Raw genomic sequence first — 25,350 nt, 5'->3', positions numbered from 1 at the left:
CAGCCTGGCCGCCCCCCAAAGCTGGCACCGTCCGAGGAGGGGCCCGCCCAGCTGCAGGGAAGTGCTCATTATCGCAGTGTGACAGGGCCACTCCCGGCCACGTCTCCCAGCCAGCCTGTTGCTCCCGTCTGCTGCCTCTGCCTTCTGAGCAGTCTCTGCGGCCAGATGTAATAGGGCCGGCTAAAAATAACCCGGTGGGCCGGGCGGGCGGGCGGGCGGCCACCGTCGGGGGAGGGGGTGGGGAGGGGGCCGGGGCTGGGTGCAGACACATGATCCCAGGGACCCGGAGTGGAGCTGAGGCCGTCCGGCAGGCGGTGCACACTTCAGCTCCCCACTTCCAGGACCTACCCGGCGGCGAGGGGGCCCCTCGCCTCTGACCGTCTGGGAGGAAATGCCTTTGACCAGCCGCAGGATGGGCAGCGGCCGGAGGAAGGTCAGCTGGGCGCTCTGCTTCCTGCTGCTGCTCCTGGAAGCCGCTCCGGCCAAGAATATCTCGAAACGGGCACTGCACGTGAGGCTGGCGGAGAGATCCCGCGTAAGTGCCTCGGCTCGGGGGCGGGGGTGCTGGGGGGAAACGGGTGAACGGGTGATCCCCCCACTATTTGACCCCCCACCCCCACCCCGCCATCGCGGGTGGTCCAGGGCAGGGGTCTGTCTCTGAGTGGTGCCAAAGTCGGGTGGGAGGCAGATGGAACTCACGGCCCTCGAAAGCCTCCACGCCTGGAAGTAAAGAAGCGAGGGGTCCCTAAAAACGCCCAGGGGGGGCAGTGACACGTTTTGGCCTCCTTTCTCCTGACCCGTCGCACCTGATGTAAGAGTCGGAGGACTTAAAACGGAGTGCTGCGCCTCTCCTGTCAATAACCACATGTCGATAGGATGCAATTATGCATCCATGCGGTTCCTGACTCATTCAATAAATATTTAGTGGAAACACAGCCAGGCGCTGTGTGCGGTCCTGTGGGATGGAGGCATCAGCTCCCACCCTCCAGGGTGGCACAGTCTGGTGGGGGGGCGGCCTGGGTGACATGTGATAGCAATACAAAGGGATGCCATGCCATGGTGAGAGGCGAGAAGCATGCGCCCTGCAGCCCTGTCTAGGTTTGAATCTAGACTCTGTTGCTGACTGGCTGTGTGACTTCAGGAAAGTGGTTTGACGTCTCTGAGCACCAATGACCCCATCTGAAAGAGACTGATGTGTTGCTTTCACTTCCTTTCATCCAATATGGATGTTTGATCGCCACTGTTTGCCTGGGCCCCTATTGCCCTAGATGTGGGGGTGCAGACATCACATCCCTACCTGCCTTGGGGAACTCGCATTACCCCCTCAGGCTGGGGTTGCAGAGAATGAAGGAGAACTGAAAGGAACCACACAGCACAAGGACAGCTTGTTTTGTTGTGCTTCGTGATGCTGCAGTTTTACTAAAGGCAAGTTTGTAGCAACCCTGCTTGGAGCAAGTCTATCGGCACCATTTTTCCAACAGCATTTGCTCACTTCGTGTCTCTGTGTCACATTTGGGTAATTCTTGCACTAGTTCAAACTTTTTCATTAGTATTCTATTTGTTATGTTGATCTGTGATCAGTGATCTTTGGTGGGACTCTTGCAAAAATGTCATGACTCACTGCAGGCTCAGAGGATGGCTAACAGTCATCAGCAATAGGGTATTTTTTAAAAAAATTTTTGATTATAGTTGATTCACAATGTTGTGCCAATTTCTGCTGTCCAGAAAAGTGACCCAGTCACACACACACACACACACACACACACACACACTTTCCCCTTCTCATACTCTCTTCCATCATGTTCTATCCCAAGTGACAGGCTCTAGGTCCCTGTGCTGTATGGCAGGACCTCGTTGCTTACCCATTCGAAATATAATAGTCCCCATCTACTAACCCCAAACTCCCAGTCCCTCCCTCTCCCCCTTGGCAACCACAAGTCTGTTCTCTATGTCCATGAGTCAGTTTCTGTTCTGTAGAGTGGTTCATTTGTGCCATATTTTAGATTCCACATGTAAATGATTCATATGGTGTTTGTCTTTCTCTTTCTGACTTACTTCACTTAGGATGAGAATCTCTAGTGGCATCCATGTTGCTGTGAAAGACATTATTTTGTTCTTTTTTCTGGTTGAGTAGTATTCCATTGTACATATGTATCACATCCATTCATCTATTGATGAACATTTAGTTGGTTCCATGTCTTGGCTGTTGTGCAGTGGGGTGTTTTTAAATTAAGGTGTATACATTGTGGTCCAGCAGAAACGAATCCAACTAGGAACCATGAGGCTGAGGGTTTGATCCCTGGCCTCGCTCAGTGGGTTAAGGATCCAGTGTTGCCACGAGCTGTGGTGTAGGTCGCAGACGCGGCTCGGATCCTGTGTGGCTGTGGCTGTGGCATAGGCTGGCGGTTACAGCTCCAATTAGACCCCTAGCCTGGGAACCTCCGTGTACTACAGGTGCCGCCCCTGAAAAGAAAAAGAAGACAAAAAAAAAAAAAAAAGACAAAAATAAAATTATAGGTAAATGCAATGGATGCCCAGAAGAATGTGTACAGCTATGCCCCCAAGAGAGTCAGGGAGGGTTTTCCAGGGTTGGGGACATTCAGCCTGAGGCTTTAAAGAATGAATAGGTGTCTGCCAGAAGAGGGAGAGGGAAATGTTTAATGACCCCAGGCATGGCATTGAGGCTGATTGCAGCCTCCACAGCTCACATTTTACAGGTGAGGCAGGACCCCACGAGGGTGTAAAGCAGCAGAGTAGCAGGTGAAATAGTGCTAAGTGCTTGGAGGGGACGAGCTCTTGTGAGACGATGTAGTCACAGAAGGCTTCCTGGAGGAGGTGGCCAGATCTTGAAGGATTATTAAGAAGTAGGAGGAGGAAGGACATTCCTAGAAGAAGACTTAGCGAGGCCTGAGGCACTGCGGCGGAAGCAGTGCACCTGGAACCCTCTCGCTACAGGGGAGGGCACGCGTGTGCAAGGAGGGAGTGAGACACTTCTCAGGTTGGATTCCCCTGTGCTTTTTGCTGGCCCAACAGGACGATTTAGGCCTCTGAGTGTCCAGCACTTTGGTTCTAGGACCACAGAGAACTTTCCAGTACACCATCGGGCCTTGTCTCCACCTTGTCCTGGAGTGTCACAGGAGCAGATGCCGTGACCTCTCACTAGGAGGCACAAGGAGCCTGGGAAGTTTGGGGATAGTGTGCACAGGGGATGGGGGCGGGTCTTTTAAAAAACACAGGCCTGGAACTGAAATCACTTCTGGCCACCATTTGTGAGAACGCAAGCGCGCTGAGTAATTTGCACTGACTGGATTGGAACTCCCCCCACCCTGGTTATCTAAGGATCAGCTTCCCTCTCCAGCGCCTACACACAGAGGTTTGTGCCAAGAGCATGCCTCAGAGGCAGCCCTGGAAAAGACAGACTGCTGACTAGTGGCTCAGAGGTTGGGGAGCCTGGGCAGGGAGTCTGGGCAGAGTACCTGGCCCAGGAATTCATCTCAGTGGCATCTCTAATGAGCTCTGCAGCCTTGGGCTGCTCCCTGCCCCTCTCTGGGCCTCAGGTTGTTACCTGGAAAATGAAGGCAGAGGACCAGGTGATGGCCAAGGCCCTTTCAGTTCTGATTCTAACGTTCATGCAAATGTCCAACAGGAAATTGAGGAGTAATAGGAAGCAGCCCCCACACACTCGGGAGCAAGACTTCATAGGGGGCCCCCATCGCCCTACTCTGAGCTGTCAGCTCATCCACCTTGGCCCTGGGCCCTATGGGCCAGGGCAGGGCGAGGGGAGGCTGGACATCCAGGATGCTGCTGAAGCCAGCTTGTACCCACTCCTCAGAGTTAAACAGAGCCCTTAGTAAAAGTTAAGTCATATAAATGTATAATCATATAATGTATGTTAAGAAAGAAAGTCAGTTCTCCTTGGGAGAATCAGTTCCTGATGATTTTGGTAGCATTCCTACCATTCTCTCAGCTCTCGGGGTCATTTGTGTCTGTGGCATCTGTGTGGCAGAAATGCCATCTATCAAGGTGCTATTACACATCTCTTCCCAACTTCTCTTTTAGCAGCTTCACGTTGGTAGTGTTTTTTTGTTTGTTTGGTTGGTTTTTGGTTTTTTTTTTTTTTTGTTTTTGTCTTTTCTAGGGCTGTACCAGCGGCATATGGAGGTTCCCAGGCTAGGGGTGGAATCGGAGCTGCAGCAGCCGGCCTGCAGCACAGCCACAGCAAGGCCAGATCCAAGCCGTGTCTGCGACCTACACCACAGCTCGTGGCAACGCTGGATCCTTAACCCACTGACCGAGGCCAAGGATCGAACCCTCAACCTCATGGTTCCTAGTCCAATTCGTTTCTGCTGCACCATGACGCGAACTCCACCTTGGTAGTTTGATGTCAGTCAGGGCGGGAGGTTTTACGCCGTGGGCATCTGCAGAGGTTGCAGGCGGAGAGCTGGTGTTAAATCTGGACCCACAAGGCCTCCGGCATCCTGCGTTCAGGCTCCTCCCCTTTTCAAAGCCCCGCCCCTTGGCGGAGTAGCCGCGGGGGAGGGGGGATTGCCTGGATGCTATAGGCATCTTTCTGCCCAAGAGACAGTGCCAGAGGGGAAGTCAGGACAGGCCTTTTGGGGAGACTTATAAGGAGAAGAGGGCCTGTCCTCCGTGAGCCTCTGTTCCCTCATCTGCAGAGAGGCAGGTGGCAGTGCTGCTTTGCAGTCCAGGGGAAAGACGGCAAGAACCCGCAGCTCCGTGTGCGGGTCAACACCTTCTCTATATGTGTCCTGATCAAATCAAAGCAAAACAAAGGCAGAACCAGGTATTTAGGAGGCTGGATAAGTTGGCATGGAATAGTTTAGGATGTGGAGACTTTTTTGGTTTTTGTGTTTGCTTTTTAGGGCCACACCCGTGGGGCATAAGGAAGTTCCCAGCCTAGGGGTCCAATCAGAGCTGTAGCTGCCGGCCACAGCCACAGGAACTGGAGATCCAGGCTGGCTCTGTGACCTACACCACAGCTCTCAACAATGCTGGATGCTTAACCCACTGAGCGGGGCCAGAGATGCAACCCACGTCCTCATGGATACTAGTCAGGTTTGTTATTGCTGAGCCATGAGGGGAACTCCAGGAAGTGCAATGTTAGTCAGTGGCCCAAGAGCCTTCCTGGAGAATTAAGGTCAGCACTGTGCTGTGTTCTGGGCTTTGCTTACCTGGCATTTGATGAAGGTTGTAAGAGCCATTCTTTATTGAGTGTGTCCTGTGTGTCAGGGCAAGCATTCGCCATGCGTTATCTCAGGATCTTTTGAACACGTCTCCCCAGTAGCATGCATTGTGGCTGCCCTGTCAGCCTGGGGACCATGTAGCCTGATGGCCCCCCTAGGTGTGACTGTGGCTTTGGGTCTGTTTTGTCCCTTAAGCTCCCATCCAGGCCAGGTGGAAATGGCTCTGCGGTTTGCACCCTGCCCCAAGATGCTTGCCCAGCGGAGGGGGCACTACCAGCTGCAGCAGCCAGGAGCCAGGGGTGCATCTTGTAAGGCTTAGCGTGGAATGGGCTGTCCCTTTGCAGTTAGCCTGCCCAGGGCTGCATCATCTGGGCACAGAGGCACTGTGGCAGGTGGCAGCCTGTGCCAGGCATGTTCCCTGGTCTCTCCAGGCTGGGCCTCCTCTCTCTGGTTACTTCTGTTGGCGCCAGAGTTTTCTAGTGCCTCTTTGGTTTTCTGCTAAGTTGGCAGGAGTGGGAGAGGCAGGTGGCCCGGAGCTGTGCATATACCACCCCTGTGCTCTCATCCTTCCCTGAGTCCTGAAGTCCTCACCTCATCCTGGAAGCTCTGCCCATGGAGCCCGCTTGGCTGGTGCGCAGGATGGGCCAAATGTTGGGTCTGTTTGGGTGGCCCCACTTCCTCATCCCCAGGTGGGAAGCCTCTAAAGAGTGACTGGATGCTTTCTCAGAGGGTCCCCTTGGGTTTGAGCTCTGGGTGCCCATGGCAGTCATCTGTGCTTGAATGGTCCCTGGACGACCCCTCCCTTCCCCGTCTCATGTCCCCAGTGCCCCTCGGGAGCTCCCTGGGGTCCCCTTGCAAATAGACCCCCCTGCCCTGAAATCCTGGTCTCAGATCTGTGTGGTGGATTTGTGTTCCCCCCTCCCCCAAAAGATCTGCTCGCGTCCTAAGCCCTGGGGCCTGGGTGTGTGACTTTATGTGGAAATAGGGACACGGTAGTGTGATCAGCTAAGATGGGGACATATGGGAGTGAGGGAGGCCCTTAGTCTCGTGTGGCTGGTGAGCTTAGAGGAAGACAAGAGGCACAGAACAGAGGCACGGGGAGAGGGCTGTGTGAGGCCGGAGTCAGAAGTGAGAGTGATGCTTCTCAGGCCACGTTGCTCCAAAGATCTCCAGGAACCACCAGGAGAGAGGCCTGGAACAGACACCCTCCCCTCCCCGGCCTCAGAAGGAACCAGCCCTGCTGACACCTTGACTTTGGACTTCAGCCTGTAGAGCTGGGAGATGACACATTTTCGCTGTTTTAAACCAGGCAGCCCGTGTGTGGTTACGGCAGGCTAGAACCCTCATGGAGCAGCTTCTGCAAACGGATGCAGTCAGTTCTGTTGTTTGCACCTAGCAGCCTGGTGTAGACATTTCCCAGGGGAGGAAGTCAAGGCCAAAGCAGGGAGTGGCTCACCACTGCCCCATTCCGGCCGTGGACGGGTGAAGCTGTCGTTGGGTCCTCAGAGTCCTGGAGGCTTTCCTCGCTCCCTGCAAGACCTGGGATTGTACCCCTGCAGGACTCCGTCAGCAGGGCCACCAGGATGCACATCTGGAGGGAGGGCTGCTCAGTTCCTGGCCGAGACCCTGTGGGTCCTCCCTGGGGGCTGGAGAGAGGGGACATGGGACGTCATGGTGAAGTGCTCCCTGTCGGCGGGGTCATCCCTGGGGGCCTCGTGCAGGGCCTGGCCCATCGCAGGCTCTCAGAAACATTTTAAGGATAAGAGGGGTGAGCTGGAGGGATGAGCAGAAGGAAGGAAGGAAAAGGAATGGTGTGAAGTTGGGGTTTTCTCCTCCCTGAACCTGGCTTCCTTACCTGAGATTTCAGTCCTGAGGTTAATTCCAGGTAGAAACAAATGAGGGAAAAAGCATCCAGGAGTGCTTATGGGAGAGGGAGGGAGACAGGAAAGCAGGGGGAGGCATACCTGACTGTCTGTAGCGGCGCTGGTCACGGCAACACAAGTGGAACCAGCCCGGATGTCCAGGAGCTCCGCATGGGTCCCCAAAATAGGTGTTAGCCACACGGTGGAATATTATTCAGCTGTGAAAAAGGAAAGAGGTACTGAGCATGCTACAGCCTCGATGAACCCTGGAAACATCATGCTCAGTGAAAGATGCTGGTCCAAAAAAGCCATATATCATAGGAGCTATTTGTGTGACATGTTCAAAAAGGGCAAATTCACAGTGACAGAAAGTAGGTTAGAGGGTGCTGGGGGCTGAGGTGGAAAGAGGAGGAGCTGCTTAATGAGAATAGGATTCTTCCAGTAACACACACAACATTTTTTTTAAAAAAGAATGACTGTTTGGGGTGATGTAAACGTTTTTAGAAATAGAGGTGGTGGTTGCACAATACTGTGCATTTCATCAGTGCCCTAGAATTGCACACTTGAAAATGGTGAAAATGGCAAATTTTATGTCGTATGTCTTTTACCTACCATGATAATCTTTTGAAAAAGCAGTGGGAACCTGAGGTCCCTCTTAGGATTCTGTGAAGTCTCCTGGGGAGACTTGTCTTAGCTTTGGGGGTCCCCTCCTCAGAGAGCTGGTCCCTGATGCCTGAACACCCCTTACGTCGCTTTTAAAACTTTTCGGAGTTCCCTGGTGGCCTTGTGGTTAAGCACTCGGCATTGTCACTGCTGTGGCTTGGGTTCGATCCCTGGCCTGGGAATTTTTGCATACGCCGCAGGGACTGCAAAAAAAAAAAAAAAAAAAAAAAAAAAGTTTTCACAATTTCTTGACTTCTCCTTCTTAACATTATAGCTCCCTTATGATGACCTGAATGGTTGTTTTTTTCTTATTCTGGCCTTTAGTTTCGCATCATCTGCTTTCACAGATAAACCCAAGAAAGCAATTCCTTTGCTTTTCTCTGTGCGATGTTTGGTTGATTTCTATTTGTCGCTGGTCCGGAGCTGAGCCATGTGAAGGCACGGGCCATGTCTTCTGGTTCGGTTCAGCTCAGATGCAGCCTGTGCACGGCTCATAGTAGGCCCGGGAACTGTGAGTTTACCATGAAATAAATGAATCAGTTACATGAAAGCTTTCGAAAACAGACGAAGCGGGATGGAAAGTTCTGGAAGACTTTCAGGTGCAGAGTGGGGCTCCATGGAGAGCAGCTGAGTGTGCAGCCTTGCTCTCGACATACACTGGAGTGGACTGTCGTGGTGTGAGAGCCCAGATGGCTCAGTACCTCTTCAAGAAAGTCCCATTAGCCGAGCACCAAATGGCTCCTAGAGCCAAATTCCCAGGCGTCAGGAAGTGGCATTCGTCAGCCACACTGGACTGCAAGCCCTGTGTTCCAGAGAGACACGTATTTTTAGATCTTTGACGTCCGAATTCCAGAGGAAGAGCAAGTAAAGCTTAGAGGGAATCTGGCTTTCTTCCTGCACCAAGCAAACCAGTCCTGGGCGCATTTTTATGGGTCAGGCTGTTAAGTCTCTGGAACATTCCAACGAAACAGAAAGCTCTTGCCCAGGAATGAAGGGGGTGGGCGATGCGGGTAAACTGGGGCAGCTATAGAGCCTGGATTCTTTCTCCTTAAATGGAAATGGTTTACGTTTTTTCCCTGATTATAAAAACAATGATGTTTACTGTGAAACACACGGAGACAATACAGAAAGGCATCAAGTAAAAAGCATCTAAATTTTCCCTGTAAAACATAGACTCTGTTGGGATGTGGGTGTGGGTGTGTGTGCGCGTGCGCACGTGCACCTAGACTTTTCCATGAAGCAGTTACACTCAGCTCATAGTGTTTCCTTAATGGTATTTTGCTCATATGGTTTAAAATTTTTTTTATTGAGATAAAGTTCCCATAATGTAAAATTAACCCAACAAAAGCAGTCCATTCAGTGGCATGTAGTACCTTTGCAGTGTTGTGCAACCACCACCTCTATCTAGTTCCAAAATATTTCCATCACCCCAAAAAGAAACCCTGTACCCATCAAACAGCTGCCCCCCCTCCCCTCCCCCCCAACCCCCAGCACCTTCAATCTGCTTCCTGTCTCCATAAGTTTCACACAGCTGTGATCCTCCAATATGTGGAACTTGAGTCTGGATTATTATTCATTCTGGTTTGCACTTGGCATTTTTCATCACACATGAACTATGTTCCTGTAACAGACCTGCGTCCTCTTCTCCAAGGGCCCTGTGAGGTTCCAAGGCACAGATGTGCCATTAATCATTGATCCAGCCTCCTCTGGTTGGGTATCCAGCTGTTTGCTCCGGTGGAATCTGGATTTAGACCCACGGAACTGGGCTTCCCACTGAAGCAGCCCAGAACTGTGTCCTAAGGAGAGCAGCAGCAGAATGGCTTTGCAAATCTAGAGGCTTCCAAAACTATCCCCTCAAGGAATGGAAAAAAAAAAAAATAGACACCAGGTTGAAACCTTAACGGAACCATCTTTATCCAAGTAGGGCTTTCGGCGCCGGCACGTTCTTGTCTGATCTGTACCATAAATATAAGTTCGGCAGCTGCTTTGAAGCCAGCCTGCCTTACACTCCCTGGGCAGGAATGAAAATGCCAGGTGGGCACGGTGAGTGGTCTGGGATTTTCATAAAGGATCTTGCCAGTCTGGGGAGAGCTGCCTCTTTTGTCAGAGGGATTGGACATGCTGTTATCTTATTTTTGGCTGCGTGGCATCAGAGGGGAAGGCTGGCTGCAGAGAGCAGGGGCCAGGATGAGCTCTTTCCAGAAACGTGTCCCTGGGGACAGCAGTTCCATGACTACATCCAGAGCTGGGGCTGGTCCACAGGCAGGTGGGAGGCAGGGGCATGTGAGCAGGGGGTCCCCAAGCTGGCAAAGCCACAGGAATCTCATGGGCTAGACGGAAGCAGCTCCTCAGAGCCAAGCTCCCGGGACAGGAAAAAGCCAGAGTCAGACAGACCCAGGCTTGAATCTTGCGTCTGCCGTGTGACCTGGGACAAGTGCTTTTGGTATTTCTGCGCCTGTTTCCTTGTCAGGCAAGTGGGTTAATACTATCAGTGACCTTGGGGGGTTATAGTGAGATTCAGTGGGTGAGGACCCAGCACAGCGTTGGCACACGGTGAGATCTTCGCCCATGCTGCCTACCCTACCCTCATTTGCGATCAGACTGCCCATGTTCTGAGCCTGGTGCTCCCCCATGCAGTGCCCATGTGCCTCGGTTTCCTCGCCTGTACGATGGGGACAGCAGTAGTACCTACAGGGGACCCTCAGAGTTCCCTTAGGAACTTTGCTGCTTCTGTGCCACACCCACCACCACCTCGCCCCTCCCCCCACCCTCCCAGAAATGATGGCATCGCTTCGGAAGGTCTTCTGTTTCTTCACACCCCACTGAGGTCCCAAACTCCTCGGGGGCAGAGATAGGCTCATAGGTTTCTTTTGCATCTGCGTCAGCCTCACCCCTAAACCATCGTCGTGGGTGAGCGCTGGAGGGCGGGAAGGAGGGAGGAGGCAGGGAAGACTGGCAGAGGCGAAGAGTGGAGCCACCTCGAGTTGAAGAGCATGCAGCAGATCCTGGCTATGGGACCCGAGCTGCCTGAGGCCATGGAGTCCACAAAAATAGAGGGAATCATAAAACCAGTGGATGCACGTCGCTGAGCCTCGCACCCCAGGGGTGACCACATCCACTCTCTCTGCAAACCCCTGGAGCGGGCACTTGCTTCTGTACCCATTTAGCAGGTGAGGAAAACAGAGGCTCTGAGAGGTCGCTGAATTTCCTGTATGATCCCACAGTGACAGGGGTCCCAGCCAGACTCATCTGATTCTCACACCTGAGCTCAAACCCCCGAGCAGTTCAGCCTGACTGTTTATGAGGTTTCAGCCTTAGGGACATCAGTCTTGACACACATGAAGATGGGACACAGCGTCTCAGTTCTCCCAAAGGAGGAAGAGGTGTTAGGTGAGCAAAGGCAGGGATGCGTTCTGAATGGAGGGAACAGAGGCAAGGAGGAGGCTGGGGAAGATGCAGTATTTTTTGGCCGCACCTGCGCCACACGGAAGTTCCTTGAGGCCAGGGATCAAACCCACGCCATAGCAGTGATCTGAACCAGCAGTGACAATGCCTGATCCTTAACCACTAGGCCACCAGGGAACTCCCAAGATGCAGTGTTAAACACGGAGGGACAGTTTCATGTCAATGGGGCTGCCTGGTCTTCAGGATCACCTGCACTGGGATGGCGTGTAAGTTGATCAGTTGGTACATGGAAACGCCCAGAAGGATGCCTGGCATGGGGTAGACTGCCAGGAAGTGCTGCCCATCACCATCACAGTCATGCCTTCGTTATCATCATCATCACAGCTTTGGTTCAACCCCATCAAATATGAACTGAGCACCTGCTGCATGCCAGTTCCTGTCGTAGGTGCTGGGGACACAGGTGGGAAGAGAACGGAGTCCTAGGAGAGCACGTCTAAGGGGACAAAGAGAAATAAGTCGAACGGTGGCGGTCTGTACACCGTTCTCCCAAGGATGATGCGGCTTTGGAGCCACCTAAGGCAGGCTGCGGGGAACGGGGAGCGCCAGATGAGGGCGCACGTGAGCAGAGACCTGGAGGAAGCGGGAGCCGGAGCCAGGTGGTTATCCGCTGAGCAAGGCACAGCCTGTGCAAAGGCCCGGAGGTGCAACCTCAGCGAGGCAGGAAGGAGCGAGGGAACAGTGGTGGGAGAAGGGAGGGAGGTTAGAGAAGTGGAGCGGTGTGGGGCCTTCGGAGGACCTCGGCCTTTCACTTTTAAACCCCCATCCCCCATGGGCTGGGAAGTGATCTCTTTATTTCCTTGGTCAGAAAACTGTTCTTTCACAGAAGGCCAGGAAAGGTCCTTTGTTTAGGACCCTCTGTGAGCCTCACCTTGCATGACATGAAATATTTTTCAAAACATTTAATCCTTTAATCTGGGCTCCTCGGTGAAATCGGTTCTTTATCACCCAGGACCATCTGCTGTTGCAGCCGCGCCATAAATCACTTGGGCGATTTGACTTCTAAGGCGCTTATCTCTTTTGTTCTCTCCGACTTGTGAGAAACTGACATTTGGATTTTCCCTGGAGAGCAGTGGCGCATCGAAAAATGGATCTCTCCCCGAGCTCTATTGGGGGGGCTACCCTGGGGAAGGCACCGCCCGGGAGGCGGCGGCGGCGGAGGAAAGCGTTTGCCGTCTGATCTGTAAATTTCACAAACGAGGCTTGATGTGGCAACAGGCTGGGCGGAAAACCCAGTCGTCCGTTCCCGCTACGCGCAGGCATCCTGCGTCACCCCCTGAAGGAGGCCGGGCAGCTGTCACCTCCCATTAGGGTTCCACTGAGGCTCCACCATGGCTCCAATGTCGTTCATTCTGAAGAAAATAAACTGAGAGCTAATGGCGCGGGATTGTGTGCCCCGCCTGCAGCTGGGAAATTATTTGCGAGGAATTAAGGGGACCCGCCGAGCAGGGGGTGGCAACACAGCTGAACCAAGGGTTAGAAGATGCAGGAGTTATAAGATCTCCCTTCTGCTTTGGCTTCCTTTCTGCCAGATGTTGGCTTCGTATGCGTTTTTTTCTTTTCACCAATTAAATGATTTATGTAAGGGAGCAAAGAAAAATTCGCTGGGTACAAGCCACATAAAATAGATAAGCAGCAAGGGATTACTAATAGCACAGGAATTATACTAAATATCTTATAATCTATAATGGAAAGTAATCTGAAAAAAATACCTACATATATAAATGAGTCACTTTACATCTGAAACTAACACAGTATTGGAAATCAGCTATACTTATATATATTTTAAAAAATGCATTCTCTGGGTGAAGCAGGGCTGGGACGAGGAGCCCCACCCTCCCCAGGCTGCCCCCAGCCTCACTCGGTCACCGTTTCCTTACCTCCTGGCCCTAAGTCTTAGCCCCTGGGGGTCCCTGGGAGGTAGTTTGAAAAACCCCCGGTCCTGGTGATTGCACCCATTGGCAGAGCCGTCTGGTCCGCACCTGTTCTTGGTGACCTGACGCGCCCTAGAGGGCCTTGGGAGCAGTGCGTGGAGTTGCAGCCCCTGCAATCAGTGTGGGGGACGATGTACAAACATCCTTGACCTTTGAGGGCACGTGCCATTGTGGAGTTTGCCTTTATTTAAAAAAAAAAAAGTTAAGATATCAGAAGGGCTTTTCTTTTTTATTATGATTTTTATGTTTTTCCGTTATAGCTGGTTTACAGTGTGCTGCTGATTTTCTGCTGTACAGCAAGGTGACCCAGGCACACTTGCATATATGCATTCTTTTTTCTCACGTTGTCATGCTCGTAAGGGCTTTTCTTGTCATCAGGAATTCTTCATAAATACTTCTTCTTTTAAAATGTTTAAAGTGTCTTCTTTAAATAAAAAAAAAAATGTGTCATTGGCAAAAACATTTTCCACGTGGGAACCATGCAAAAGAGCATGCAATGAGGAGAAAAGAGTGCCATAAGGAGACATTTCCCTCATTTTTGGAAACAATTTCTTCTCTTCGGAGGCAGTTTTTGGCAACAATTGGTTTGTATTCTCATATATCCTTCCAAAAATGTTCTGGATCTGTACAAATAGCTGCATATTACATGTGTGTGCAGATGTATATTTTAAAACATAGGTGCAGTGCATACAAACTGCTACACCTTAATTTTCTTCACGATCCACCGTCTCTTAGGGATCGCTCATAAGCTGGTTTTAGTGGCTACCTGCTATTGCAGTCTGCACACAGGCATTATTTATTTGGACAGTGCAAGAGGCAGGATTTTGAAATATGTATACACTGGGCAGATTGGGAGATAAATAGGTAAGGCGTTTGAGATGGGAGGGGCGGTTCAGGCATGAGCAGGAAGCGGGGCCACCCGGGGTGGTTTTTTTTCCCCTAGTGAACCCACTCTGCAAGTGTGTGTGTGTAGGGATATGTAAGACCTGCTTTCCACACATTCACCCCCTAAATCCAGAAGCAGAGCGCCGTTCCCCCCACGACGGGTGCTTCCCGACTCCACCTCTAAAATGCTTATTTTCTTGGTCATGCGGCCTTACTTCCTATATGCTACATAGTGTATTTTTAACTTTCTATTGAAACTATACCAAAAAGTGCAAAAAGCCAGAGTCCAGTTCCACGAATCCCCACAAAACGAACATACTGTAATCAACGCCCAGATCAAGAAACAGAATGGGAGTTCCCACTGTGGTGCAGTGGGTTCCTGATGCACCTTGTCTCTGTGTTGGCGCGGTTTCATCCCGGCCCCGCGCAGTGGGTTAAGGTTCCGGCGACGCCACCGCTGTGGCGATTCGATCCCTTGTGCGAGAACTTGAACATGCCGGGAATGCAGCCAAAAAGAAAAAAGACACAGAACGGAGTCAGCCCCCGGGACCCCCCAGGCGCCCTTCAGGTCACCACCCCTTCAGTGACCACTTTCCTCGTTTCTCACACCAGACATCAGCTTTGCCTGTTTTTGAACAAAAATGTACATGGATTCACACTATATGTCCTCTTGTGAGCTGGCTTTTTTTTTCTCAGTATTCGTGAGGTTTATCCAAGCTGTTTGTTGTGTGAGTTTATTCATTTCGTGTATGATTTGTAAATTCTCAAAGCTCTATATAAACATGGATTATAAGAAATATACATGTATAGATAGAAATATCTATGTATGCATCTGGAAGTGTTTGTACATATCAGGGTAGGCACTTAACATACAGCTCCGCCCGATCACGTTATCCTTTTTCTTGCTGATGGGCGTACAGTCGTTTCAGTTTGGGGCTGTTACAAAGAGAAACAGCATCTTTTTATCCTCAGAGCGGTCGGCTGAAGTTGGTTGTGCTGTGATCACGCGAGGAGGCGGCGGCTCAGAGAGGCCCAGAGACTCGCCGGCGGCGCCCAGCTCGCAGGGGCGGGGCTGGGGTCCGCCCTCGGCCCCGCCCCGGCCCCGCCCCCTGCGGCTGCGGCCGCCCCGCCCCGCCCCGCTGACCCCGCCCTCTCCCCGCAGGCCGAGGAGGCTGGCGGACTCCGGCAGCCCCGTGCCGACCGCTGCCCGCCGCCCCCGCGCTCGCTGCCCCCCGGCGCCTGCCAGGCGACGCGCTGCCAGGCCGACTCCGAGTGTCCGCGACATCGGCGCTGCTGCTACAACGGCTGCGCCTACGCCTGCCTGGAGGCCGTGCCGCCCCCGCCAGGTAGGCGGCCCCGGGCCTGGGGCTGAGGTGGGGATGGGGGAGATGGGTCGGGGGCCGGCACGGCTGAGGAGCGGTCCTGCACGACGCTGCCCGACCGGAGAAACAGCTGGACTTAAGCCTGGGCACCTGGGCGGACCTTTCTGTGAAATGGGAACATTGTGTACCTTGAGCAAACATCAAGGTGGATGCCCTGGACGCCTGCTGTATGCGGATGTCACCGCTGCAGCCGGAGGGCTCCAGTCGTGGGGACACAGGTTCCAGGAACAGTGCCCGCTCCTGTGAAGATGGGGAATTTCTCATTAGAAAGAAAGAGAGAGAGAGAGAGAAAGAAAGAAAGAGAAAAAGAAAAGATTTCCAGCTTTTCTTAAAAGTACTGGCCCGCATTCCCTGGCCCTCCATCTGCTGGAGCCTCAGGTGTCCCTAGATAGCAGTGGGGGCCTCCCCTTTAACAGGGACCACCCACCCCTGCAGGCCCACTTCCCTCATGATGCCTGGCCCTGGGGGTCTTGGAGATGGAGACCTGCCAGACCCGTGAGGGATGCAGATGCAGACAAAATCCACTGGCTGGCGGATTGAAATGAGGGCCAGCATCCAGCCGTGCTCAGCGGTGCTCAGCCCTGCGTCCTGCCTGAAGGAGAGAATCAGCAGGATGTTTGTTGAATCTTAACCCCTTGAATCTTTTTGGGAGAAACAGCCCTCAGAGATTCATCTTTGGAGGGGAGGAGTCTCAGATTCTTTCTGGAGGGGTTTGGAAGGGGAGGGAATGGAGCCTGAGTGGAGAAAAAGTGCCCCTCCACAGGTGCGATAGGAGGCAGGAAAGTTTCCTGCACTCTTGGCTCTGCTTGAGGCTGAGCCTCGGAGGACAGCAGCCTGTCCGAACTGTACTTGCAGCCAGAGGCTTCCGTCCCCGGGGCCTTTGTTATAGAAGGTGGCCCTGACAACAAGGCAGGAATAATCCACTTGGGTTATTGGGTTATGGTCTTGGGGGCTGGCAAGGTCACGGTGATGACAAGCGCTCAGCCCCCTTAGTAATGCTCATCATTACACTCTCTGCTGCCTTTGAGTCCTGCGTCTTGGCTACGCTGGCTCCTACAGGGCTCTTTCTAAGGAGGACAAAATAGCACCCCATCCTGGTGGGGGAGGCACATAAAAGTACTCCCATTTGGTCAGACAGGTCAAAAAGGTGTCCCTTCCTTTGGACTGAGATAGGGCCTGGGGCCTGACTTGCCACCTACAACAGGTGCTTTTGGGCAGTGCGCAAACTGTGCAACTGTGCATGACACTCCAAATAGCCTTTCCGTACATCAACTCATTTAATGCTCACATGGTCCCAGGGGGTGGAGAGACTGCTGTCAGCCCTGCTTTACAGCTGAAGACACTGGAGCTCAGAGAAGCCAAGTCCCTTTCCCAAAGTCACACAGCAGGCAGACGTGAAGTTTCATCATCTTCTGACTCCACAGACGTCCCAATCAGTGGAGGCTTTGAGTGTGAACACGTGGGGCCCCTGGGCCCGTGTGTGGAATCCCTCACTGCCCAGAACACCGTTCCTCCAGACGCCCCCACAACTCCCTTCCTTGCGTCCCTCCTTCGCATCTTAGTGCAGAGGTGGTCACTTTCCCAGCGGAGGTTCTTTCTCTAAGTGACAATCTTTCCTCTGGCCATTCCTGCCTTCACTGCTTAAGCTGCCTGCATAGCCCAGTCTGGAGGATTGCATTTTGTTTACTGTTTCCCCCACTTGGAGGCCATAAGGCAGAAAGTTTGGTCTGCTTCCTTCATTGCTGTAACCCCTCCACCTGCAACAGTCTCTGGGCACTTAAAGATACTCCGTGAATATTAAATGAATCCAGGAAGGCCTAGCTTTCACTGGCCAGTAGGAAGAGCCTCAAAATATTAGTCATAATAAAAATTATGATCATAACTAGAACAAGATTTCTCACCCTTGGCAATCTTGCCATTTGGGGTTGGATAATTCTAATTGGGGGGCTGAGGATGTTGAGCAGCACCTCTGGCCTCTCCCCACTAGGCGGCAGTAGTACCCCACTCCCTCACTGGGACAACGGAAAGTATGGATGGATGTTTGCTCAGGAGGCAAAATTGCTCACTGTTGAGAACTGCTCATAAAAGGTGACTTGCCCCAAGCCCTGTTCTAAGCAACTTAGATGCTTCCTTGCAGTCTCTGTGTGGGTTCCCTCCAAAGCAGACCCTGAGAGAAGCTCTTGGGTGCAAGGAGTTTTTTAGCAGGTGATCCCAGGAAGTTCTAGGCAGGGAGCAGAGAGGCGAGACCCTGGGTCTCCAAGCCTTTAGAGTTGGCAGATTGATGGGAGGCCTTGACCAAGTTTCAGTATTCCAAAAAGTATAGCAAAAGGTGTGCATTTCCCTGTGGAGGAAATATTAATAGTTCCCATTCAGTAAAAAATAGCATTGAAAATTCTTTCTTTTTTTTTGCAGCCACACTGGTGGCATATGGAAGTTCCCGGGCTAGGGGTCACATCGTAGCTGTGGTTGCTGGCCTACACCACAGCCACAGCCACAGCCACACTGGATCCAAGCCACATCTACAACCTGATCTGCAGGTTGCCACAACTCCAGATCCTTAACCCACTGAGTGAGGCTGGGGATCTAACCCGCATCCTCACGGACACTATGTCAGGTTCTTAACTGGCTGAGCCACAGTGGGAACTCCTAAAAATACATTTTCTCACATTTCTAACATTTGCATATGTTCATGTTAAAAACATTACCAGTGACATTTAATGTTTTAAGTCCAGAGTGGACGGAAGAACCAAAAGGGTGGAAATAGAGGCAGCGGAACCGTATCCTGTCACCTCTCTCTCTCAGGAGTTGCAAACTCCTGGTTTGTTCTGTTGTTTTCATTTCCACGCTGAGAGCAACCGTCTTATAACCATAGTCTGCTCTTTTAAAGGAAAAAAACTAAGCAGCCTGTTTACCAATACCTATCTGTCTGCTTTCAAAGGTGCCAGACAGCACATCAGCCCCTTTATTTTTGTCGTATTTTGGAGTCAGACTAAAGCAGGGGTCATAAACAAATGTGATCCCAGACTAGTCTTACTCGACCTCCAAAGGGCTTACAATTTTTTAAAAATTAATCACCTACATTTAAAAACTATGTGCTCGTGTACTTTGAAATATAGACTTAAAAACAAACAAAAAAACAACCTGCAGACTCTGGAAACACCGAGAAGAGCTGGGAGCTGACCAGCCGCTAACCCATCAAGGCAGGAACATGCTCCGGTGTGCCATGGCCCTGCTCGGCCTGCCTTTCTCCTTTAAGTTACCTTTCTTCCCTATGTCCCCAGAGATACTTGGGTTTTCAGCCCCTATTTTGAGTTTTGAAGCCCCTTCGATCTACTTTTCATGGGTCACTCTTACTGCTGAAAATGTATTGGTTAGAGAAGAGGCCAGGCTGCTGTAACAAAAGGATCCGTACACTTAGGAGCCTCATCTCTTAGGTGTTTACTTCCCCCGTGGTTAAAAGGCCGGAGTGGACGCGTGGTCCATGGCAGGCAGGTGGCTCTCTTCCACAGTCATCCAGGGACCCAGGTTCCCTCCGTCCTGTGGCTCCACCTGGTCAGCGGCTCCCAGTGTGCAGGAAGGGAGAGGGAGGGAGGCACCAGTGCAAAGGCAAGACAGGGAGGAGCAGCATCATTTCTGCTCACATCCCATTGGCCAGAACTCAGTCACATGGCCACATCTCACTGCAGGGGAGGCTGGGAAATGTAGTCTCCAGTGTGGCCACCCAGTGCCTGGCTGCAACTCCCAGTGCTGTTACGAAAAGGAAGGGGTGAATTCTTGCTGGAGAACCAGGTTGCTTCTCCCACAGGGAGCCTCTGTGTTTCCTCATGAGATGTAGGCTCCCCGGCCCCAGAGACTGGGGCACTTCTCAGCTGCCCAAGGAGGGCCTCGATTTAACCATGCTTTGTTTATCTTGTCAGTTTTAGACTGGCTGGTGCAGCCCAAACCTCGATGGCTGGGGGGCAACGGCTGGCTCCTGGATGGTCCTGAGGAAACGTTGCAAGGTACCTGCAGGTGCTGCCAACCCATGGCAGAGCCAGGGTCCCTCCTGGTCACGGTCCTGCCAGGAAACATGAGTAGGGGCAGCCTCCGCCCAGCCCTCTCAGACCCTCGCCACCTCGGACGGGGCTGGCTGGGGCTTGGCCAGGTTCTCAGAATCCCCAGAACAGTGGGGGGTTTGCAGTCCCTGGGAACTGGCCCCTCCCGAGGCGGGGGAGGGAGAGGGAGGGGCCGGGGTTTCAGGTCCTGAGATGAGCATAAAGGGTTCCCTGTTCCCTGCGGTCGAGGCCTCCTCCCTGGGCAGGTAGAGAGCAGTTTCCAGAAGGAGCGGCCCAGGGGCCCGGAGCGCTGTGAGGGCGGGGGTGTGAGCGAGCACCTGTGAGTGAGCACTGTTGCGTTTGTGCAGCTGTGCTTGTGACTCCACACACTTTTGTGTGTGTGGCCGTGTCCCATAGACTGTGCTTGTAGCTGGGTGTCTGGGTATTTGTGCATCTGTGTTCACACAGACGTGTGTGACGGCAGGTGTGGGCGTGCGCATGTGTGGGATTTGTGTGCATCTGAACGTGGGTGGGGTTGGCTCTGTGTGTGTGTGTTAGGATTTGTGGGGCAGTGAAAATGGGTGTGTGCCGTGTGTATAGGATTTGGGCGTGTGAACGTGTGTGTGCATGTGACTCTAAGCACGAGCATGTGTGTTTCATCACATGGCAGTGAACATACACATATGTGCATCACGCTGCTTGCCAGGGTATGTCTGGGATTATGTGAGTATGGGCTGCCATTGTGTGTGTGTATGTGTATATGTGTGTGTGTGTGTGTGTGTGTGTGCACATGCCTCTGTGAGTGAAACCCCAAGCACAGCCTGGAAACTGGGGTGCAGATGAGAGCTCAGGGGCCGCCCCTGAGCTCCTGACATGTGTCCCCCCCTCCCCGCAGCAGAGGCCTGCAGCACCACAGAGGATGGGGCCGAGCCGCTCCTCTGCCCCTCAGGCTACGAGTGCCACATCCTGAGCCCAGGTGACATGGCTGAGGGCATCCCCAACCGCGGGCAGTGTGTCAAGCAGCGCCGGCCGGCAGGTGAGTGTGGGCACAGGAGCCTCACCCCGCACTTGTGGAACCCCGCACGGGAGCCTGTCCTGCAGGAAACCAGTGGTGCTGGAGGCTGGCAGCGCCCTCCTCCCCTCCCTCCTCTCCCCTCCCTCTCCCCCCTCTCATTCCTCATCCGCCCTGGACACAGGCAGACCCCCCTCTGCCGCCTCCTCCTGGCTGACCTTGGGGTCAGTTGTTTCATCTCTCCGAGCCTCAGTTTCCTTCTTTGTAAAATGGGGCCACTTCACACTGGGTTATGGAGATTCGTTGAAATCATACATGTGAAGCCAGAGCAGAGAGTGCTCAGCAAATGCTGATATTTTATATCCATCTGTCTATGCATTTTATTTATTTTTATTTATTTATTCATTTATTTTTGTCTTTTACCTTTTTAGGGCTGCACCCATGGCATATGGAGGTTCCCAGGCTAGGGGTCCAATTGGAGCTACAGCTGCCAGCCTACACCACAGTCACAGCAATGCGGGATTCCAGCTGCACCTTCGACCTACACCACAGCTCACAGCAACGCCGGCTCCTTAACCCACTGAGCAAGGCCAGGGATCAAACCTGCAACCTCACAGTTACTAGTCGGGTTTGTTAACCACTGAGCCACAACAGAAACTCCCGCATTTTCTTTTTTATTTTTTTGCTTTTCAGGGCCACACCCGCAGCATATGGAGGTTCCCAGGCTAGAGGTCCAATCGGAGCTACAGCTGCCGGCCTCCGCCACAGCCACAGCAAGGCTAGATCCGAGCCGAGTCTGCCACCTACACCACAGCTCACGGCAACACTGGATCTTTAACCCACTGAGCGAGGCCAGGGATCCAACCCAGAACCTCATGGTTCCTAGCTGGATTCGTTTCTGCTGCGCCACAATGGGAACTCCCTATCTCTGCATTTTAAACTGCACAAAATTTGAATCACCTGAAAACCCTTAACTTCCCTCTGCTTGGACCGTTCAGCGTGACTTATTTAGTGTTTCTCTTTGGAGACAAGGCAGGGAATACATGTGCGACAGGCAGGAGCTGCATGGCTTTCATCTGCATCCTTTCTGGAGCTCTGGTGGTGCAGTAGGTTAGCACGTGATACTTAAATAGTTGGCATCCTTTTCCCCAGGAGAGCAAGGACCTCTTGGAGGGGGTACCTAAAAGCTTCTCCTGCCCCATACAAAGCATCTGTTTGGGAGGTTTGCTCTGGAATTTGGCAGGAATGTGTGGCAAGCGAAGAAATCTGGGACTTCAGAGAGATGTCGCCTGGTCAAAGCTCGTTGGAACTTTGAGGCCACACCCTCAGGGCCCACATCCCCCTTTTGGCATCTCTTAGCCCTGATAGCGGAGGACAGCCCCTTAGTCAAGGTTAAGAATAGGAGTTCCCTGGTGGCTCAGCAGGCTAAGAACCCGGCGTTGTCACTGCTATGGCCCAGGTCACTGCTCTGGCACAGATTCGATCCCTGGCCCCAGCACTTGCTTATGTTTCAGGTTGGCTGGGGGAAAAAAAAAAAAGATTTGAGGATCATTACAGCGACCCTTTTGGCCAAAAGAACCTGTCGGGGTGCGTTGTCTGCCAAAGCATTTTTCTCCCTGATTTGAGAATTCCTTTCTCTGGGGTGTTTCAAGAAAGACACAGACATTAAATCCTGGCATTGTTATCATTGCAAATACGGCAAATAATAAAATTATGAGGCACTGATCTGTCTCAAGAATCCTGGTTCCTGGAATTCTGAGCTTTGGGAAAAAAAAAAAAAAGGCCAGAAGCAAACCAGGAATCAGATTTCTTCCACACCCCACTTGCTGTTTGTGGTCATGAGAGGGTTTTCCGGCCAGACAGCCAGGATCCCAGACAGCCCATGGCCACCTGGCCCCTCGATGCTGTGTGTGTAGCAAATAGCCCAGCCTTTTCAGGCCTCACTTTCCTTATCTGTAAACTGGGCGTGTGATCATTAAATTGCTTCCCAGACTCTGTGATGAGTCAGTGAGTTGATCTACCAGTGACTTCACCGAACAGAATCCTTTCTGTTTGCGTCACTGCATCTGCAGACACCACATTGCAGCACGTATGGACGGGGTATGCAGCCCTTTGCACACACAACCCCAAGGGCAGGTCAGCCTCTAGGAACCTGCTGGAATATGGAAGGAGCAGCCTTTTCCAAAAGAGAGGTGGGGCCCGGGGCGGGGGGTGGGGAGGGGGGAGTCAGGAGTCCTTTAAACCAGAATGTCCTTTTTGTAGCTGGAAAGGCCTGGAATTCCTTGGCATTTCTCATCTCCTGATCTTGCTTGTTCAGTTCTGTGACCTCCAGCACCAGGGTCAGCCAGACCAGTTCAAACCAGTTCTCGAGGGACCAAATCCGCTCAAAAAGACCCACTTCGAGGGTGGAGATAAGTGATGAGCAGACAGGTGACTGCACTGATGGTGCCTGCGGTTCTCGAGGCCCTGAGGCCCTTGTGGCTGCTCCGTGAGGCTCCAGTGCGAGCCTGCGAGGGTGAACTGTGACCAAAAGCAGCAGGGAGTGTGATTTTTTTTCTTTATTTTTTATGGCTGCACTTGTGGCGTTTGGAGGTTCCCAGGCTAGAGGTCGAATGGGAGGTACACCTGTGGCCTACGGCTGAGCCAAAGCTGCAGGGGTTCCAAGCAGCAGCTTGCAGCAATGCTGGATCCGTAACCCATGGAGCAAGGCTGAGGATCAAACCCGCATCCTCACAGAGACCACGTCAGGTTCTTAGCTCGCTGAGACACAATGGGAAGTGCGTGGAGTGTGATTTTAAGAGTTAGATTAAGGCAGCAGCATCAGAACTGCTGCGACGGGTTCCAGTCCTGCACCATTCTTCCCAGGTGCCCCGTGGGGAGCTAGCCTAGCCTTTCTTGGCCTCAGTTTCTTTATCTGTAAGATGGATCAATGCGGATCATGATAGTAATTGGTTTTTGGGGGCGGGTATGAGGCTTGGATGAGAGCCCACTTACAGAGTGCTGAGGGCAGGGTCTGACACGGAGTAGGTCCCCCACAGATGTGCGTCACTGTCACCTGTCTTAGGGAAGCAGGAGGACCTGAGAGCAGAAACCTGCCCAGACGACGCACACCCCTAACAGGCGGCAGAGTGGGAATTCTAGGCCACCCACGTGCTCCGGAGCCCAAGGCTGTGTGCCTGCCCCTCCCGCCCCACAGGGATGCTGGGACCTGCTAGATGGAACTGGAGGTGAAGTTCCCCGGGCCTCATCCCCAGAGGGCTGTCACTTAGCACAATTATTGGTCATTGTGCAGGAGTTTGGAGAAATCCCAACAGCTTCCCTTGGAGCAGCAGGCCTGGGGAGGAGAGGCTCACCCTGGTAGCCAAGGCAGAAGCCTTTGATTTTAAGTTTTTTTTTTTTTTTTCCACTGTGTATTTGAAATACTTTCTGTCTTAAGTGGCACCAAGAAGGGGGAGTTCCCGTTGTGGCTCAGTGGGTTAAGACCCTGACACGGTGTCCGTGAGGACCCAGGCTCACTTCCTGGCCCCACTCAGTGGATTGAGGATCGGGTGTTGCCACTAGCTGCCGCATAGGTCGCAGATGCGGCTTGGATCCCGTGTTGCTCTGGCCGAGGTGTAGGCCGGCAGCTGCAGCTCAGATCCAGCCCCTCGCCTGGGAACCTCCATACGCATGTGCGGCTCTAAAAAGACAAAAGACCAACAAACAAAAACTGTTTCCTTCCTCATGCCCTCGCTGCCCCCCACCCCACCCCGCTCTGTCTCCATGTGTATAGAAATCTACATAGTCATTTTTCAAGACGCTCTGAGAAGTGGCAGGTCTCGTGCCCACGCCCAAGATGCAAGTCACCCCTGAGAGCCGGCTGCCACCGGGCCCAGGGACCCTCCAGAGCTGACAGTCCAGGACCCTGGACCCTAACGCTTGAGAAGCTCATGTCTTTCTCAGGAGGAAAATGAGCACTGACACAGGCAGTAGCTCTGATTTCCGGGAGAGCAGAGTCGGGATCCTCAGGGTATCTTCTTTAAAAAAAAAAAAAATCTTTATTTTATTGAAGTCTAGCTGATTTATAGTGTCCAGTTGATTTCAGGTGTATAGCACAGTGATTCAGTTATTATATATATGTGTGTGTGTGTGTATCCTTTTTCAGATTCTTTTCCCTTATAAGTTATTTCAAAATACTGAGTAGAGTTCCCTGTGCTGTAAGTAGGTCCTTCTTGGTCTTTTATTTGTTTTTAATTCTGTCATTTTTATTTTTACTTTATTTTTTCCTTTTTGGCTGCCTTGCAGCGTATGGAGCTCCCCAGGCCAGGGATCAGATCCAAGCCATAGCTGTGACCTGAGCCACAGCTGCAGCAGTGCCAGATCCTTAACCTACTGTGCTGGGCTGGGGATCAAACCTGCGACCCAGCGCTCCCAAGGTGCTGCCGATCCCATTGTACCACAGCGGGAACTCCTATTGTTTTTAGTTTTAAATTCAATTTTTATTTTCTCCGGGAGTAGAGTTGATTTAGAATGCCATGTAAGTTTCAGGTATACAGCACAGTAACTCAGTTTTACATACACACACATCCATTCTTTTTCAGATTCCTTTTCCGTGTAGGTTACTACAGGATATGGAGGGGGTTATGTCTTTTATATATAGTAGTGTTTGTGTTAACCCCAGCTTCCTGATTTATCCCACCCGAATTCTGGGTGAGCATCAAAGGCCGAGATGTGGAGGTGACCCCATGCTCGCTTCTGATAAATGGACTTCACCGGATGCTGCATCAGAAGGATAACGGGGTCCCACAGCCCTGAGCAGGGGCTCCCATCCATAGATTTATTTTGTAAAAGTCGCACTTGGGGAAAACACACGAGGTGTGAGGAGGTCCGGTTCCGCCCCAACCACCATCTCCGCCTGTGGGGTCAGGGGCCA

The 25,350-nt window shown here is 52.3% G+C and overlaps 1 protein-coding gene across 2 annotated transcripts in view; it reads left to right on the top strand.

The window, feature by feature from the left end:
- Positions 229-25,350, top strand: part of WFDC1 (WAP four-disulfide core domain 1) — a 31,394-nt gene continuing 6,272 nt past the window's right edge. Inside the window, exons 1-4 of one of the 2 annotated variants that reach the window (XM_005655748.3) lie at positions 229-535; positions 15,173-15,356; positions 19,310-19,393; positions 20,325-20,462. In XM_005655748.3, coding sequence (XP_005655805.1) covers positions 392-535; positions 15,173-15,356; positions 19,310-19,393; positions 20,325-20,462 — 550 coding nt within the window. In that variant the 5' untranslated portion in view covers positions 229-391. 2 annotated transcript variants of the gene reach the window in all.

This window comes from Sus scrofa, chromosome 6 (assembly GCF_000003025.6).
Source record: "Sus scrofa isolate TJ Tabasco breed Duroc chromosome 6, Sscrofa11.1, whole genome shotgun sequence".
Classification (NCBI taxonomy): Eukaryota; Metazoa; Chordata; class Mammalia; order Artiodactyla; family Suidae; genus Sus; species Sus scrofa.
This window is presented reverse-complemented; position numbering and strand designations above follow the sequence as displayed.